Genomic DNA, 20,397 nt, shown 5'->3' on the forward strand with positions numbered 1-20,397 from the left:
AGGTGAAGCATCAGAATTTATAGATTCTCTGTGCAGGTACCACAGGCCAGTTATTTTATTTATTTTTATTTTTTTGGCCTTGGCCCTCTACATTTAGTTTTTATTTAATGTTCCTTCTTTGGAAGGGCCTGCTTGTATTGGAAGTGTGCTCTTCAGGCACCAGATAAATGAAAGCAGACCAGTTAATTATGCAGGATATCAGAAGTGAATTTGCACACCTGGTATTTTTTTCAATAACTAGAAATCCTGTTCTCAAGCATTCATCTTCCCATACTGGTTTTCTGGTCCTCATAGCTCTTTCTGAAGAGAGACTCTTCATACTTGTTAGTCAATGGAGTCCCTCTCAAATTTTCCTGCTCATTCATTCTCCCAAAAATTGCCAACCTCAGCCTATCTTGGTTGTGACATCACAGATACCAGAAAGAAGGCAGTGACCTCGAGAAACCAGCATGGCCTGAGAGCCTTTTCACTCTCTCTCCTTTTCCTGTTTGAAATTGGGTTCTGTCCCTTCTTTCTTTAGGCTTCACGTTCTTGGTCATCAAAAGACCAATTCTCTGAGCATTTTCTCCATGTGTTTAGAACTGTGTTCCAAGAGGAATTCAGGAGGGAAAAACAACAACAAAAATCTTGATACAATTTTTCCCCAAGGAGCTTACTAACACCCAATGTTGTTTTTCTGTTCTTTCCCTCTCTTTTTTTCCTCATCGTTATCATCATTTTGCCACTTAAATCATAAACCAAGGATTAACTTTCTGGTTTTTTGCCCTTCAGTTGCACCCACAGTTATTACTTAGTGCCCGTTCTCAGTAGGGCCTTTTTGTACTGAAATGTCTCCTCACCATGGTAAAGGTATGGAAGGCAAACAGGATGACATTTTGAGTGCAGTGTTAAATTGAGATGACATCCTACTGGCGTCAAAAACTATTCAGGTGCATTTCTGTAGCCTCTATGCACCTCTCCCCCAACCTCCCAGGTGTTATATTTTATAGGCTCTCATACCCTTTTGTACCTCTCCTGAGGAATTGTGACATTTGGTGTGTAATTAATTCATTTGTCTCCTTTACAAAATTGTGAACTCTGCATGTTTTGCTTTTCATTGTATAACCAGTATGTGAAAAAAATATGAGCCACATGAATGAATGATTGACCAGAAGTTCAGGCTTACAAATAGGAAATATTCAAATACAGGACATTAAATCCAAAGGTCTCAGACCTACTTGTACCTTGGTCTTTACATTAATCATGTAATTTATCATCCAAACCAGGATACTCTGAGAGCTAAAGAGGATGCTATTAATATTAATAATTGCACTGGGAAGAGTCAAAAGCCATAAATAATCTAGGCAATTCAGGACCTATGTCAACATCATTAAGGCTTTTCAAGGCAGTTTTTTGGTTTTTTACTTTTCGTAGAGACAGGGTCTCCCTATGTTGCCTAGGCTGGCCTTGAACTCCTGGGCTCAAGCAATCCTCCTGCCTCAGTCTCCCAAAACTCTGGGATTACAGATGTGAGCCACCATGCCCAGCTTCAAATAGACATTTTAATTCTGACAGTGTTCTGATAACCAGGATTTTCTGTTCTCAGAATACCAGATATCAATTTGAAATGGTGTCAAATAGCTTTTTAAAAAATGTACATGGTAAAAGAAGCAGTGATCCCTTTGTTTAAGGAATTTAAATGATAATAACTTTGGCAATCTGAGACTAGGGCTCCTGGGCCAGAGAGTGCAAAAAGCAATACAGAAGAGATATAGGCTGCTCAATACTGTAATTCTTTTTAAAATCTCCTTCTTCAAAAGAATCAGCACGATTCATGTTGTATTTGATTTCAAGATAACAAAACACCTTTTAGTTACTTAGAAAGATTAGATTGTAAAATACATGCTGAGTCCCTAGAAATTAAAAGTGAGAATGAAAAAAAGAATCAATGAAAGTACAGTAGATCTCCCGGACAAGGAGACAGCATCTGCATAAAACTGAAGATATAAAATATGTGACTTCCTACTTTTAGATTAAAATCTACATTTTGCCTTTGGACATGGTAGAAGATTCAAAATTACCCGTGAACAGTCAGCAATACGTGGAAGTAGGAGCAGCAGTAGGCTGCTGTTTGCTTAGGGCTTCCTGGGTACCAGGCTGCCTGCTAAGCACTTGTGAGTTATTTTACTCAGTCTTCCCATGGCTCCAGGAGGTTGATGGCACTTTGTCCCCATTTTACCATTGATGAAACTCTGGTTCTGAAAAATTACTTGCCCAAGGTTGCATGGCTAGTAAGTAGGGAAAGCATCATGTTTAGAAAATGCAGAGCTCTTCACCACTCTCAGCATGGCTGCAGCTCTGAGGGGAGCACGGGACACCCATGTATGGCCACCAGCCTCATGCACCCACAGACGGAAGTGGTACATGTGGAATGGACAGACAGAGAACATCCTAAAACTGGAAGCTAAATTGTGTGAGAAAGACAAGTACTTCAGAGAAGTTGGTTTGGAGTAAGAAAGCAAGTCTCATGAGAGCTCTGAGGGTGTAAAGGGGACTTTTAACAGCCAAAGCACACAGCAAGTCTAGCCTAGCAAGAGGAGCTGAATGGATGAAAGTCCTCACTTGTTTCACTGTGTTAACATAGAAGGGGCTCTTTTTAAAATTTTGTTTTCACTTCAGCTATTCTGCCAGAAATATCTAGTGTAGTGATGTTTTAAAAAAAACCGTAAGATCTGTTTCTGCCACAAATCCCCATTAAGACATAAATGGAGTTTTATTTTGTGGATGTTTAAAAATCCATGGACTTGAACTTTTGGTAGTTTCCCAAATATGTAGAATATTCAGCTAGTTTTCTTCAATTTCAGAATCTTTCTTTTCTATCATTGTTAAAGACGCAGGGTTGCACAATAACCATTAAGTTTGAATTGTGCAATTAGACAACTTTCTTATTAATCAAGAAGTCAAACTTTTTGTGTGAGTACAGCTTGAAAATCAGCTTTAGTTTCCAAAGAATGGCCAGTTTGAAGTATAATACTCTCTTTTGCTTACTTGAAATCTGCAAATAAATGCTTTAAATTATGGACAAAGTGATTATTTGCTTTTATTTAAAAAATAAGGAAAACAAAACTCATTACAATCTCTTCTACAGGGTTAGTACTACTCTATTTGTTGATTGCCACAGCCTCTCCAATGAACAATCTGGTGGAAAGTAATTATTTAATATTATAATCCAAAGACAAATTTCTGTTTACTCCCTTGTCAGATCTTAAAGAAGATTCAATTATGAATTTAAGCTAATGAGATGGATTGTTTGGGACAATTAAATAGTAAGTCATTTTGGGTCAAAATACCATTTGAGAGGATGGTTGATTGTTTTTTCCCTCTGAGAATTACCCCCCACTATAACGAGGTTATAACTCACTGTTTGCTAAATTTTTATAGGAACAAGATAAAAAATCTAATTAGACTAATTTGTGTAAGTAATTGCAGTACAACAGAGAGAGTTGCAAAAATTTCATTTCCCATTGAGTACTGAAATGTTGAAGAGAAATAAAATTTATGGCTGTGTAGAAAAACACAGGATGGTATTTTTATCTATCACCTTTACCTTCTTTGCTGTACTCATTGGAACCAATAACTGATTCCAGGTTCATCTTAGGGACTGTATAAGATGCAGATAGAAATTATTTCTCACACCTGACCTCTTGGGCTGGAGTAGCTGCTTATGAGAAGTTCCTATCATTCTTCTAGAAATCAGTACCTTGACAGTGAAGAAAAAAATCTTAGGAATAATGCTTCTAGTCCAAATATTTGTTCAAAAATTATTTATTGGGTACCTATTTGCCAGTGTTCTGAATGCCAGGCTCCCATGGGGAACAAGACAATCCCCCTGTCATATGAAGTTGTTAATATTATAGTGTGAAAAATAGTCAAGTAAACACTTCAACATTAATATCAAAAGGCTTTCAAATGTTGTGGCATGTGCCATAAAGAATGAAAGCTGTTATGTGCATATCCTGAGCTATGCATGTGTGCCTGCACGCACGTGCGCGCACACACACACACACACACAATACGCTTAGTTGCATCTTCCCAATGCTCATGGTTATGCCTCTAATTGTAGCCTCTGGACCATGATATTCTATATAAAAAGCTGTCTTCCCCTCTCCAATCTTAAGCCCTCATAGGTGGATACTACACCTCACTTATGTTTTAATCTCCAGCAACTCGCACTGGATCTAAACTAGAGTGCTTGCTGGATAATTCAATGACTGAACAAATGAATGAGGACGGTATGTACATGTAACCATTGGGTGAGTGCAGAAGGTAAAAGTTGCTGTGGAGGATGTCATCTTCAGCAAATTCTCAATTTATTCCACACATTCCTCCATGTGTCCACAACATGTGGGGTTCTGGGATGCCCTTCCACCATGCTGGATTAGTTTTGTATGCTGTGTAACAAATTCCCACAGACCCAGTGACCAGAAAGAACATACCTTTATCAGCTCGCAGTTTCTTTGTGTCAGGTGTCTGGGCACAGTCTAGTTGGGTTCTCGGCACAGCTGCCATTAAGGTGTCAGCCAGAACTGGGTTCTCTTCTGGAGGCTGAACTGGGCAAGAATCCACGTCCAAGCTCAGTCAGAATGTTGGCAGAAGGTATCTCCCTGTGGCTGTAGGACTCATGGTGGCTACTTTCTTCAAATTTAACAAGAAGAAGAATACTGTAGAGTGAGTTGGCTAGCAAGACAACAGAGTACATATACTTGAATAATGATATATAACATTGTAACATAACTCAGTCACAGAAGTGAGACCATCACATCTGCCGTGTAATGTCGGTTAGAAACAAACCATGGAACCAGTCCATGCTGAGGGGCTGGAAATTATGCAAGGGTGTGAACACCAAAAGCTGGGAATCCTGGGGGTCACCATACAGTCTGTTCACATTTCCTCTAAAGAAGTTGCACTGCATCACAGTTCCATACCAATTTCTGCTATGACCTTAAATATAGCCCTGAACTTCCCTGTCAAGGAAGAAGTGAGGAGGTTTCAACAAGTGATCAGAAATGATTCTCTTATATCTAAGATTCTAGGATGATTTCCTCTCTGCACTGGTAGGCTGCTCTTCAAAGTATGACCTCCTCATTGTTTCTCTGCTCTACCACACACTCGTTCCCCTCCATCACACACTCATTCCCCTCCAAGAAGGCTGCCCAACTGTAATGACCTGTCTAGAGAGACTGTGATAGTGACTTGTGATAAATGACTATTAGCACATTTACCAATCAAGGTCTTGTTTGCAATTTGGTTGTGGGCCAAAATTATGTTTGTTTTAACGGAGGTCTTTAGTTTATTTCAGGCAGAGATCTGGGCTGGAATGTCACCTTTGTGTCTAATTCTCACACGCTCTACTATCTTAGCAGTCACATTTTATTTTCTTGAGATGATAATTTATAAGAAAAAATAAGAACTTTCTGCAGCTAATCATTTTAGTCAATGATCATTGAGCGACAGGTGAGCTCCTACTAAATAAATTTGCCAACACAGTGACACCTCAGGTTTCTGAAGCATGTGGGAATGAGTCATCTGGAGAGATGTTTTTCTAATTCCTGGAAGTATTTCAGAGTTTTTTAACTATTTAATTTATACTACAAAGTACCTATGGTACTTTTTTAATGACTTAATAGGAGCTATCACTTATTGCTTATACCAAGAACTGCGTACTGTGCTAATTGGCAGGTTCCACACACCACCTAACTTGATAATCAACAATTCTCTGAGGGAATTAAGCAACGTGCCAATATACAGTCAGTATATGGGGACCAGATTCAAATGTAGAATTACCTTCTTCAAAGGCCCTGTTCTAAATATAGACACCCTTACTTTCACTCTTATAATAATAAGATACCCTCAAGATCAGATGAGCTGTTCAGTGCTGTTTACCGAATAGCATAAAACTTCAGTTTAGATACATATTTTAGTGGGTAGGTACTATATGGTAATTTGTGCTCCCTCAGAAAGATTTGTTGAAGTCCTAACCTCCAGTGCCTCAGACTGTGATCTTTTTTGGAAAGAGGGTTTTTACCCAGATAATCAAGTTAGAATGAGGCCTATTAATGTAGGCCCTAATCCAGTATGACTGGTGTCCTTATGAAAAGAGGAACTTTGGACACAGAGGAGCATACACAGAGTGAAGATGATGGGGATGTAGAGAGACACAGGGAGGATGACAGGTGAAGATGGGGGATTGGTATGATGGGTCCACCAGCCAAGGAATGCCAGAGATTGCCAGCAAACCCACAGAAGCTGGAAAAGGCCTGGGAGGAGTCTCCCTGAGAAGTTTCAGAGGGAGCATGGGCCCTGCTGGCATCTTGATTTTGGACTTTCTACCTTCAGAACTGTGAGAAAATAAATTTCTGTGTTCTTCAAGCCACTGTTTGTGTTACTTTGTGACAGCAGTTCTAACAAATGAATATACTAAATACATTTTTATTGTTTTCTTTGCTGCTAATATTTTAATCTTTGCTGCTAATATTTTAATCTTTGCTTCTCTAGTAGGTGCTACTCAGAGCACCTTCTGTCCTCACTCCTAACATGCTGCTTACAATACATTATGGGATAGAAGACCAAGTGACAAAACTTGTTAGTATTGTTTGTAAAATTAAACTAATCCAAGAGAATATTCAGTAAGTCAAGTCCATTGGCTTTAGCATACGGTAACCTATTTTAATGTTGCCAGAGACTATCTTTGCTTACTTTTGTATTTCAGGTTTGGGAAGATATTTTCAGTATCTGTGGCTTTTTTTTTATACCGTTTCTCTTGTCCAAGGTGTTTTGTTTTGCTTTTATATATCTACTAGGAAAGTTAAATCTTTTCCATTTTACCAAAGCTACATGTCCAGTATGAGAACATTTAAAGTCTAAAAATTATCTGATTACTTATATTGTATGTGTTCTGCTTGATGCTGGCTTTCTTTCAGTGTATTGATAATAGTTTCTGTTTGTTGCAGTGGAATAATAGACTTTGGTTTAAGCTATCATCTGTGGAGTGCTTAAGAAAATGCCCTTTCTTTTTGTTTTGGTAAATCTTCTTTTCAGTAGACCACAAGCCCTTGCAAATGTTCTCTTTTTCTAACTCCCACAGCAGAAGGGCCACTTGAGCCTCAAAACAAAACGGCAGTGCAGTAATGAGGGTATTAGGTTGATGTGTTCTATTCAGCACCTGCTCCCGAGCTACCGAATAATGAATGAGCATGAATTACACATTGTGAAAACAGGAGAATCTGCCTTCTTTGTGTTGTATGCATCAATTTGTGAAAACCTATGTGAAAAGGCAAAGAGGACTGCTTGTGTACAGGTTAACATTTAACTAGACTGGCAGAGCTTTTAATAATTTCTATAAGGTTAAGGGCTTCGTTAATATGCAACCTGTGATTTGGTCCAAGTTAAATTTTACTTTGCCCAGAATACATTATAATATAAAGCTTAAACTTTATTCTTTCAGGTTTAGTCATTTAACATGTAATATTGATCAATTATGCATGTTGGACACAGAGCTCTGAATAGAGCTTTGAAATATAAAACTATGGTTTTAGTCCTCTTAGAGCTATGATGTTTGGTAGGTTAGGTGAAGTAGATACATTTTTGACTTATAATATTTTCAGCTTACAATGGGTTTATCAGTGCGTAACCCATTGTAAGTTGGGAAGCATCTGTACAATGGTATAGATGTATATAATGCATATAGTTTTATATCCTTTTAAGACATAATATGAGGATATTTTATTTGCTCAAACCTTGTTATGCAGTTTTCCACTGTGATATTCACATGCTGACAGTGAGGCTATTTGCATGGTGTTTATCACCAGCAGTGAACAGCAGCATTTGAATTATGTAGTGGCTTTGCCAGTTACCAGTGGGGCAACTTGGGCAAGACACTCAGCACCTCTGAACCTCATTTGTTTTATCAGTAAAACATATACATGCTTCACAGGCTGTGGTGAGGATATATTCTAATGAATATACAGTCTTACATAAAAACATTCAATAAACTCTAGCTACTCATTTATATTAATTTATTATACCCATTTGCTTTGAGTTATCTTCTTTGCAATAAGCTGTGGGAAAAACTTACTGTTCCTTCTCATACTCCAGTATACATCATTACCCAAATCATTATACATTCTTATATAATGTAAACATTAAGAAAGAACAATAATCTTACTAAAAAGCAGAGTGTGGTATGGTAGAGAGATTAAGAGGCTTTGGAATAGTTACATCAGGGATCAATTTGTGAGTTGTATGACTTCAGGCAAATTAATAAACTGAATTTCTTTAAATTTTGTTAAATAGGTATAATAACATTATCTGTAAGAAAGCAGGAAAAATATGAACAGCTCCTATTATAATGCTTGTAAAATCAGGAGTGCTTAATAAATGGAAGCCACACTGCGATTTTCCAGATAATTGTGAATCACTTATGGGCCATTACAAAACCATAGGAAATTAGAAGTGAGGAGTAATTTGGAGGTTGACAAGCCCTACCTTCATCTAAAGGCAGGATTTCTTCTGCAGTCTCCCTAACAAGGAATCATCATACCTCATGGATGGGATAGTCACTACCAAATAAAGTACTTCATTTTCAGACATGCGTAATCTTAGAAAGTTCTTCTGTTGATTCACAATTAGCCTTATGGTTCTGTTGCTGCCTATTGGAGTTTTACTAAGTGTACAGTCACGCAGGGCTTCCACTCAGTCACCACCCACTAGTACTGTTGTACTGGTAATTTATGGATGGCATCCATTCTTACTGGTCCATGTCCCATTCTGATTTGTGTTTGTGCCATTTTTAAGTGTTTTGAATATTAACCCCATTTTTAAGTGTTTTGAATATTAACCCGGGTATCGCATAAACATGGAGTCCTGACTTTTTCCATAATCATGAATAACAGTGGAATAGTTACATCAGATTTATGTGCAACTGTGGTCCCATCTATGAAATAGGGATAATAATTGTACCTAGTTCATAAGGTTGTTTGAGGATAGTGTGGAATAAAGTATAAAAAGGGCTTAGCCTGGTTTCTCAAATATTGCAATAAATGAAACTTAGCATCATGATGCTGTCGCAATGGTTCAATGGTAATTGAAAACATCGATTCATCATTTAACATCCTCAGCTTATCAGTTTCTCACTATCTAGCTCTTCTTACACTGGACACTTCCTAATTATTTGTTCAATGTTTTCTGGAAGTTAGTTGAACAATTACTGTGTGCCAGATACTACACAGTAGTCTCCCTTGATGCATGAGGGATACGTTCAAGACCCCCAGTGGATACCTGAAACTGCAGATATTTCCAAACCCATATGTACTATGTTTTTTCCCTTTTGTACATACCTATGGTAAAGTTTGATTCATAGAGTAAGAGATTAACAATAATAATAGAACAATCATAACAATATGCGGAGTAAAAGTATGTGAATGCAGTCCCTCTCTCAAAGCATCTGATTGTACCGTACTTACCTATTTTTGGACCACAGTTGACTGTGGGCAACAAAGTAAAACTGCAGATAAGGGGGGATTACTATACTACGAGTTTTACATGTACTATTTAACTAAATCATTACAACTCTATAAAGTAGATATGATTATTGTCCTCAGTTACAGTTGTGGAGGGCTGAGTCTCAGAAAGTTTTATTACCGACATGGTTTTGGTCCCAACAGAAAACCTCATAATGGTTTAAACAAGAAAAGAGATTTATTATCTTAAAAAATCAGAAAATCCAGATGTGTGCTGGACTTAGAGGATATCTTGATTCAACAACTCAGCAGTATCACCAACTAGCTGGTTTCTTTCACTCTCTTCTCTCCTTTCCATGTGGCCACTTCATCCTCAGCTTGTTCCTCCATGTGATTGCAAGAAAGCTGCCTGCTCCCCAGGGCTCCATGCTAAATTCTTTAAATCTAAAGAATCACACTCCTTCTCAAAACTTTCCCCAGGACAGCAAGGAAGCTTTTTCCTCAGAAGCCCAGAACATAATTCTTTCTGATACTCAGTGGCTTAAATTGGGTCATCAGCCCATCCCTGAACCAATAACAGGGCCTGTGAGATGGGATAACTCTTACTCAGGCCTGACTCACATAATCCTTCCCTATAGTCAGGGTGGAGTAGGTTTCCCAAAGCACACAAAATACAGTGTGTGTGGGCATGTGTGCGTGAATGTGTGTGTTACAGAGAAGTGAAAATACCCAGTTGAAAATTGAAATGATGATTAAGAGAATGAAGAATGCATATGAGAAAGGTAATCAAAATGACCATTAGTAAGCTGCATAGTCGAGATTTGAGCCTTGGTCATTTGACTACAGAATTAATACTCTTAAACCTCTACTATCTACTGCTTCCCATATCAACCTAGAAATCCCTGGGGTTGGATAGGACCATTTGTGTTTGAGACTATTACCAACATTACTAAGTACTATACTAAGATACTCATGCAACCTAAAGCATATATATGTGAAGTGTGTATATGTACACATATATATATATACGTACACACTCATACACTACACACGGTATAGCCTATACAGGGCTCATGTTTAATCTGCATACACTGGTCTGGCCATATCAGTTGTATTTCAGTGTATTGGCTGATGAAGAGGTCATGCCTGAGCTTTCCTGCTACTCCAGCCCCTTTTCCAATATCCCCCTCATCCCCCACCCCCTCCCTCCCTTGACCCAGCAACTGAAGTGCTAACTCCTGGCCCAGGAGAGGTCCTTCAGGGCACTGCTCCTGGGCTTCCATCAGCATCCCTTCTGATGAAAGGATGACTGTGCTGTTCTGGTTGTTAAATATTTTGTCTATCACTTCTGGCTATTTGTAAATATATATACTTACATGGAATACTATATATTCCCACTATATTTCAGTAAACTTTAGTATGCTAAGCTCTAGAGAGTTTAGATCATTTGTCCAAGATTACATAATGAGTGACTGGGATTACAACCAAAGATTGTGAGGTACAATCTTAGGAGGATGATACCTAGTCTTTAATCATCTAACCCTGACAGCCTTTCACTTCTGCCCCCTATTCCAAACTTTTTCCTTATAATTTTCCCTCACTCGCTCTTAACATAGGTCTGTTTTTTGAGACCAATAGCCCATGTGTGACACCCTAAATAATATGTTACAGAATTATATGTATAATATTTTTCCCCTCTCCAGAACTTGGCGATGGCCCAGTCTAAGAGACTGTTATGTGGCAAAGAATTAAATACAAACTATGGACCATCAAAAGGCCATGGGACACTGAAGGAGTTGATTTTGGTTTGGATATACCGATTCCCTTGTTTGCTATTTTCATGTACACGTACTGGTATAGGATTGCAGGGTGAGCAACTTGACTCCAGGGGAGGCGCAATGAAGGGATGTAATTAGCCTGTTAACTCTGCTAATGTCTTGTAAAGTCATTCAAGTGAGAACAGCAGATACGTCAATTCCTCCTTGGATCCTGCCACAAGGAGCATTGTATTTCCACTCTGCTATTTATAGTTCTCACAGCTGGAATCAGCTGGTTCAGCAGGACATGGCTCTATTTTTTTTTTTTTATCAAACCAAGATGCAATGAAGAATTTCCAAAGTATGCGTCCTAGAATTTCCCTTTATCACCCCCAAAATTGCATAGTCCCTCTGAAATCATAGGCTCATAACAGGCATAAATCACTTCTTATTTATTACTCTTACTCTAATACATACGCATACACTTACTGGAAAGTCAAGTTTCTTAGTTGGCCAGTGGTAAATGTGGCGCATCTGGCACACAGGGTTTGTTTGGGTTGTTTTGGGGGTGGGGATTGGTTGTTTTGCTTTGTTTTGTTTTCTCTTCTCTTCTTAGGGGAAAAAGACATGCAGGGCTTAGTCTTCCAAGAATTTGAGAAACCAGGGGGCCAGGATTCATTCACTTTTATGACAAACAGTTACTCGAGCACCTACTTTATTCTTGGATACTTTTATGAGTCCAGGGGCTGCTGCATTGATCAATACAGAAAAGAAGTCCTTTCACTTAGAACTTACATCCTAGTGGGGGCTGGGGGTTGAGAGAATGAAGCATTCTTACAAAGAATGTTAAAAGTGAACTATGGGCAGGAATTGAGGATATGAGTTTTGATGTATAAAGAAAAAGTGACAAGGTCAATAATTGGTGGTCTTAGTGTGATAGATATGCCAGTTTGGAAATTGTATTGGATAAATGCTAGTCAGGGGCTAGGCTGTAGTTATGACAAGGGGATGATTAAGGAAGTGAGAATAAGGAAACTATTGGTGTGAGATGGATGAAAAGATTATTGGAGGCAAGTCAAGGAACTGAGAGGCCAGGGTGTTGGATGGAGCATTCATGTAGACGCTGAAGTCACCAAGAATGATAAATAACAAGTAAGAGGGAATTCATCATTAGCTATCTGCTTATGATATTGATGTGTTTTGGCTGTGTCCCCATCCAAATCTCATCTTGAATTGTAGCTCCCATAATCTTCATTTGTCATAGGAAGAATGCAGTGGGAGTTAATTGAGTCATGGGGGTGGGTTTTTCCAATGCTGTTCTTGTGATAGTGGGTGAGTCTCATGAGATATGATGGTTTTATAAAGGGCAATTCCTCTGCACATGGTCTCTTGCCTGCCTCCACGTAAGAGGTGCCTTTGCTCCTCTATCACCTTCTGTCATGATTGTGAGGGCTCCCCAGCCATGTGGAACTGTGAGTCTGTTAAACCTCTTTTTCTTTATAAATTACCCAGTCTTGGGTATGTCTTAATTAGTAGTGTGAGAATAGACTAATAAAGCCAATTGGTATGAGGAGTGGGGCACTGTTGTAAAGATACCCAAAAATGTGTAAGCAACTTTGGAACTGGGTAACAGGCAGGGGTTGGAACAGTTTGGAGGGCTCAGAAGAAGATAGGAACATGTGGGAAAGTGTGGAACTTCCTAGAGACTTGTTGAATGGCTTTGACCAAAATGCCGATGGTGATATGAATGAAAAAGTCCAGGCTGAGGTGGCCTCATGTGGAGATGAGGAACTTACTGGGAACTAGAGCAAAAGTGATTCCTGCTGTGCTTTAGCAAAGAGACTGGTGACATATTTCCCCTGCCATAGAGATCTGTGTAACTTTGAACTTGAGAGAGATAATTTAGAGTATCTGGTGGAAGAAATTTCTAAACAGCAAAGCATTCAAGAGGTGACTTGGGTGCTCTTAAAAACATTTAGTTTTATTCATTCACAAAGATATGGTTTGGAATTAGAACTCATGTTTAAAAGAAAAGCAGGGAATAAAAGTTCAGAAAATTTGTAGCCTGATGATGGAATAGAAAAGAAAAACCTATTTTCTGAGGAGAAATTCAAACTGGCTGCAGAAATTTGCATCAGTAATGAGGAGCAAAATGTTAATTGCCAAGACAATGGGGGAAATGTCTCCAGGACATGTCAGAGGTAGCCCCTCCTATCACAAGCCCTGAGTCCTGGGAGGAAAAATGGTTTCATGGGCTGGGCCCAGGGCCTTGCTGCTTTCGTAGTCTCAGGACTTGCTGCCCTGCATCCCAGCTGTTTCTAAAAGGGCCAACATACAGTTCAGACCATTGCTTCAGAGGGTGTAAGCCCCAAGCCTTGGTAGCTTACACATGGTGTTGGGCATGTGGATGCACAGAAGTCAAGAATTGAGGTTTGGGAACCTCTTCCTGGATTTCAGAGGATGTATGGAAATGCCTGGATGTCCAGGCAGAGGTGTGCTACATGGGCAGAGCCCTTACAGAGAACCTCTGCTAGGACAGTGTGGAAGGGAAATATAGGGTGGGAACCCACACACAGAGTTCCCACTAGGGCACCGCCTAGTGGAGCTGTGAGAAGAAGGCCATCATCTTCCAGACCCCAGAATGGTAGATCCACCAACAGTTTGCATCATGTGCCTGGAAAAGCTGCAGACATACAATGCCAGCCAGTGAAAGCAGCCAGGAACGGGGCTGCACCCTGGAAAGCCACAGAGGTGGAGCTGCCCAAGGTTGTGGGAGCCCACATCTTACATCAGCATGACCTGGATGTGAGACATGGAGTCAAAGAAGATTATTTTGGAGCTTTAAGATTATACTGCCCTGCTGGATTTCATACTTGCATGAGGCCTGTAGCCCCTTTGTTTTAGCCAATTCCTCTTATTTGGAATGAGTGTATTTACCCACTGCCTGTAACCCCATTGTATCTAAGAAGTAACTAACTTGCTTTTGATTTTACAGGCTCATAGGCAGAAGGGACTTGCCTTGTCTTAGATGAGACATTGGACTGTGGACTTTTGAGTTATTGCCAAAATGAGTTAAGACTTTGGGGAATTCCCAGAACTGAGGGTTCCTCCCCATTTTAGACCATATAGGTAGCTTCCAGACATTGCCAAGGCATTTGTAAACTGTCATGGTGCTGGTGAGAGTGTCTTTTAGCATGCTCATGTATTATAATTAGTGTATAATGAGCAGTGAGGATGACCAGAGATCACTTTTGTCACCATCTTGGTTTTGGCCAGCTTCTTCACTGCATCTTATTTCTATCAGCGGGGTCTTTATGACCTGTACCTTGCAAAAACAGTCTTGCTGATTACTAAATTCCTATCTCACCTATTCAAGATGGGGTCACTCTGGTCTGAATGCCCCTGATAAAGAGAATCCACACTATTCAAATATCCCCAGTTGATTCTGAAGCATATCCAGGCTTATTAGCCACTAAGTTAAAATGTATTATAGACTACTGTCAATGAAGGAAACATTTTGTAAGTTATTTCATATTTATTTTTACTTGAGAAGACTGAAAATGTAAAGAAGTGGTGCTAAAATTTAGAACTAGAAAATTTCAACTTGCTCTAGTAGGAATTTTACTAGAGCACACTAAGTTTCTTTTCATTTTCTCTCTCCTGGTATATGAATAAACAACCTTCCATAATGCAATTTACCCTGTAGTGAATTAGATGTTACCCTATTATATTTTGGAGAAACTATATAGTTAGAATCTAAGCTTAGGTAACTTATTTTTATGTTTACAAATCCACTTTCTGTTACACATTTTTCTTAAATTTTTCTCATATTCTTTCTCTGAATTTGTGGTAAAAATACCCCTTTCCCATTCTATGTCATGGTTCTTTATGAAGCTTTCTCATCCTCTCCATCCCGAGGGAACTATGTCTCATTTATCTTTAGGTTTTCTGTGTCTTACTACAGTGACTTACCAAAGTAGGTAAATATCTGATAAGTAAATGAATACAAGATTTAATTAAGAAGTTATCACATTAAACTAATTGTTCCCTCTCTGATCTCTGTAATATTAAGTTTCAAAGTAGTTTCTGGGAAAAATAGTTAACACAATGATGTGTGGATTCAATAAATAAGAAAAATGGTGCTCAGGGATTTAACAGAAAGCTCATAAAATGTCAAATCCACAGCAATTAATTTCTCCCAGTAAGTCCTCATAAATTCAGGCCAAGAAATTTGATACTGATCTTGCCTCACTCAACTCTCATCCATCCTTGGTAGGGCTCCTCTGGGCCTCTTTCTCACCCGGCAAACAGTACCTGATACTCATTGGATGCAGATCTGAAAGAGGTGGAAAGAGCCCAACACCTGGTTTATCTCTAGCTTTATGGTGCAGAGAGTATTTGATGATGTGCCACAGTGCTCTGTATATACTGTTAGGATCAGCCTTCTTGAGTGCACTGGAATTTCTCTGGGTGTCATTAAGTTCTTCATTTGCTGACCATGAGGCACTGGGATAGAATATGATATTAATTAAGAAACCATCCTTGACATCATGATCCACTTGGAAAACTTGCAGAGATTAGAAAAATTTTTTGAGTAGGGATTTTGCTTTGTTGCCGAGGCTGGAGTGCAGTGGCTATTCAGGGCACAGTCATGCAATGCAGCCTCAAACTCCTGGGCTCAGGTGATATCCCTCTTCCACCTCCTGAGTGGCTGGGACTATAAGTACACACCACTGTGCCTGGCAAGAATTTTTTTTTTAGGATGTTATAAGGCCTATAGTTAATTATTATTTCTAGGGTAGTTAGTGAAAAGATTTGGACATCTTTTACACACTGATGTACAGCAAGATAACTATAGTTAGGAACATTGTATTATATACCAGAAATTTCCTTTATCGAAGTATCATGTTGGCCACTTTAAACACACAATTTTTATTTTAAAATGACTGAAAAAATTAAAATAGCAAAGTAAAAAAAATTCATAGGAGAGCACAAAACCCACCTTCTCCCAATGAAGGGAGTAGTCTGGTGGTTAATACTTGGAGGACAGAATGATAGAGTTTGCAAAGCCTTGGTGAATATTATAGTAAGGAACACTACTGAATCAAAGAATCGCATTGTACTTTATAACAGCCCTCAATTTTCCACTCTCAGATTTTTACTGCCTTTCCCTAATGTACCATTGAAGCCCTTCAGCCTAAATTCATAGAATCCATTAGGGAAGAAATTCTGAAACAGGTTTTGGGAACACATTTTCAGCTTAGTCAAGTGGCTTTCATGCTGCTAGAATAAAAATACCTTAATCTTTGACAGACCAAGTCTGTCAGCTTACTCTTTACTTAAAAATATTAATGAGTAACAAGTCCCATATCAATAAACAGAAACAAGTGTGTGATAAAGTGTGATAAATGTTATGGTGGAAGAAGTATCCCATGTGGTCAGAATATATGGGATTAGGGGGGATTTGACCCAGAAGTGAAAAATCAGGAAGGCTTCCTGCAGGAAGTGGCATCTAAGCTGTGGGGTTAAGGGTGAATCTGTGTTGTCTGAGTGCACTGGTGACAGGACTCTAATTCAAAGCAACAGCAGGTGTGGATGTGAGGAGGCAAAGGGAGACGGGGTGGTTATATAACTACATTATCAACCATATTTTTCCCATTTATAGTCTTTAAGTTCACATCATCTGTATAATTCTAGAGTTACATAAGAAAATGATGCTTAATACTACTAACGTTACTTTATGGCAATGTAAATGCTTTATGTGATCCCACGGACCAATATCTACATGCTTAGATACAACATGCTATAGGAAGTTTACAGTCTGAGTTTTTGAATGAGAGAGGCCTTGGTTCAGAGCCCAGTTCTTCCGTTTACTAGCTCTGTGACCTTGTGTTAAGCTTCAGTTTTCTGATTTAAAAATTGGGGATTTTCTGTCTCATAAATTGACTGTGAGAATTGAATGAGAAGATGAGTATTGAGAAGCTAGTACATTGTTTCAACTCTAGTTAGCTTTCTTCAGCATTTTTTGCCCCACCCCTTAGTTCTGTTTGTTTTATTGTGAGCAACTTTCTTTTTTCTTTTTACTCCTCTAGGGATATGAAGCCTGACAATATTTTACTTGATGAACATGGTAAGTGAGTGATTTGTTTGCAATCAAGTACATGACATACATGTAGAAAAGTTGATTGTTCCCAGCAGAGGGGTATTACACATGAAAAAGGTATTTTGTTCTATTCATTTGAGCTCTACGTACAAACTCCTCATAGACAATAGGGGGAGCTTTATTACTTATGGCAGATTATAGTACAACAATACACCCTTAAATCACATTGAATTTACCTAATGAGAAAATCATATTCTACTCAATTTTCTTCCACTACTATATTTCTTCAAGAAAACCATCACAACTTTTTAGTGTTAGTTGGCCTTAATATAACACGCAATCACCTATTTTTTATGATGATACAGAAGGCCTCAGGCTGAGAGCATTTGGCCAGCAATAGCATCTACCTAGACATTTATGACATTATTTTGTTCTCATTGCATCTACTTTTATGCATTCCTTCTTATAAAAGGCAAATTGGTTTTACATTTGCAAATTGATTTTTACATTTACTTAATATCACAGAAGAATTCTTACATTTTAGGGTCATTGTAACGACTGACCTAATACATGTAAAGTACTTGATGCAGTGACTGTCACGAAGAAATCACTCAATAAAAGTCTAATGTTGGTACAATTTCTATGAGGTGGCCATGGCTTTCTCCCCTTGGAAAGGAAGCTAGAAGTGCTTCATCTTGTTTTATGTGGCTTTGTCTATGCTGGCAGATAACTAATATGTACCAATGTATCTCAGAAGAGATATCAAGTTTTCTGTTTAAAAATTTCAGTCTGAGAAAAATCAGTCAAAGAAAAACATAAAAAAGATAAAAGTATATGTGTTATCTAGATTTGTGATATAGGGATATGGCAATAATCAAGATGGTGATAAGTGAATGCTGAATTTCAAGAACTACTGATTATACCCTCTAGAATAAGCTTTTGCCCGCAGTGATTAAATGTGTACAATTTCTTCCTAATATTTATTTGTGTGTATATTTGTATTTATTAGAACATCAGGGAAGATCTGTAGGGCACAAAGACTGTATGTTATAAATGTTAACAGTGTCAATAAGATCTTTGTTATGTCTTTAGAAGGCTGCTAGATGAGGAGAGTCCTAAATCTTAAAAGCTCCTTATTCAATTTTTACAAAAAGGATTTGCAAGTGGAATTGAAACTCCAAGTACCATCTATTGCTTATTATTTATTTACCTAGTTTTGAGCCTGATTTGCCTGATCCCAACCTGTGCTCAGGGGGCTAAGAAACACTGGTAATGACCTCTAATTTCAAAGCTCAGTGTCATTACTTATTTATGGACTGTCCAAAAAGGTTTTTTCCACTTTCTTCCGATGCCTTATTTCTTCCTTACCTTTACTGCTTCTGACATTTGAAAACAGAGTCTCTGATTCTCAGAAATGTGAGCAATGGTGAGATTTAGCATGAAGGTGACTTTCTTTAAAATACCAGCTATCCAGAGCTAGGTACAGTGGCAGGCACCTGTAGTACCAGCTACTTGGGAGGCTGAGGCAGGAGGATCCCTTGAGCCCAGGAGTTTGAATCCAGCCTGGGCAGCACAGAGAGACCCTGTTTCTTGTTGGGGGGCAAAACAATTACCACTAGCTTCTCTTCTAGCCTATAGAGGCCACCTTTGTGCAACTTAGGGAGAAGTGCTCCCCCTGCCCACCACAGCTTCCTGACAGCACGTGGCCCACCAAGGAGAACCCAAGTTGGGACTGAGTCCTCATTTGCTCCCTCAGCTGGGTGTCTTTGTACATGATTTCTGCTGTTCCACCATTTATAGAGGCCTCGAATGAAGGCATATAGGTCCTATCAATCCAACACTTTCCCAGCTTTACCCTCCATTCAGAGAACAGTCTTTTCATCCCAGGTCTCATCCATGGCTTCATTTTATTTCTATCATTAAGGCATCCTGTTCTCCTTCAGTCAACTTCTTCCTCCTCCTCATTTTCTTGGTGACTTGGTCATTGCAGATGAGGAAAAACGTGAAGAAATCAATTAATCTTCAGGTTTAACCACGCTTAGAGACTACGCTTGTGAAAGATGAATTGTGTAACAGTGTGGTTAAGAATGTGACTTCTGGAGCCAGATTGCCTTCACTCAAAACACACTTCACTCATTTCCTAGCCCTGAGAGCTTTGACAAGTTGCCTAAACTTTGTCTTAGTTTTTCCAGGGATCAAAAGAATACTTACATCTCAGGGTCATTGTAAAGACTGACCTGATACGTGTGAAGTATTGGATGCAATGACTGTCACAAAGAAATCGCTCAATAAAAGTCTAATATTAGTACAATTCTTCTGAGGTAGTTATGGCTTTCTTTCCTTGGAAAGGAAGCTGGGACTGCTTCATCTTGTTTAACGTTTCTTTGTCTATGCTGACACATACCTAATATGTACCAAATCTCTACCAGATAGAATCTGTAAAAGTTGTCTTTCCTAAATAATTATTTTGATTTCAGAAGTGATATACCAAATATTCTGCTTGTCTACTTGTTAGATCTTGTATTTAAACCATTTTGTTTATCCCTTCATCCTCAGGTAACTACACTTTCCGTGTACATTCTGCTGTCTTTCATGTGTGCAGGGGGCAAGGGTGCAGTCATGACATTTTAGTCTTGGTGGAGCTGGGGCTCTGTTGCCTACAGAATACAAGCCATCATTCCAGTGTGCCAGAGAGAGAGTCTCAGTCTGCCCCTATTATCTGGTGTCTTATTTACAATGACTGCTTTCATTCTCAAGGCTTTTTTAAAATTTGGTCAGTGAATTAAGAAGAGGCTTTTCTGTATTATATTCCTCCCCTGAACTCAACTTGAAAATCAATTGCTTTGGGAAGGATTGTGTATGAATGGTACAGAAGTGAGCAAACAAAAAAGACTGAGAGCCATTTTCTAAACAGTGCCTTAGGGATCTCTTTCTGGAGATAATTTTTTTGAAGTTGTTTACTTTGTTTGTTCAGATTCTGAAAAAGTAGGACTCTCAGACATTACTCAAGGAACATAACTAACCACTTTTCAATGAATAA

General features: G+C 38.8%; 1 protein-coding gene across 3 annotated transcripts in view; it reads left to right on the plus strand.

Moving 5' to 3' along the window:
* Nucleotides 1–20,397, plus strand: part of STK32A (serine/threonine kinase 32A) — a 179,708-nt gene that overhangs the window by 91,339 nt on the left and 67,972 nt on the right. For all 3 annotated transcript variants that reach the window (XM_032158275.2, XM_032158273.2, XM_058440002.1), the window contains exon 6: nt 17,347–17,384. In XM_032158275.2, coding sequence (XP_032014166.1) covers nt 17,347–17,384 — 38 coding nt within the window. The remainder of the gene's footprint in view (nt 1–17,346; nt 17,385–20,397) is intronic.

The sequence above is a fragment of the Hylobates moloch genome, unplaced genomic scaffold, assembly GCF_009828535.3.
Source record: "Hylobates moloch isolate HMO894 unplaced genomic scaffold, HMol_V3 SCAFFOLD_6, whole genome shotgun sequence".
Classification (NCBI taxonomy): domain Eukaryota; kingdom Metazoa; phylum Chordata; class Mammalia; order Primates; family Hylobatidae; genus Hylobates; species Hylobates moloch.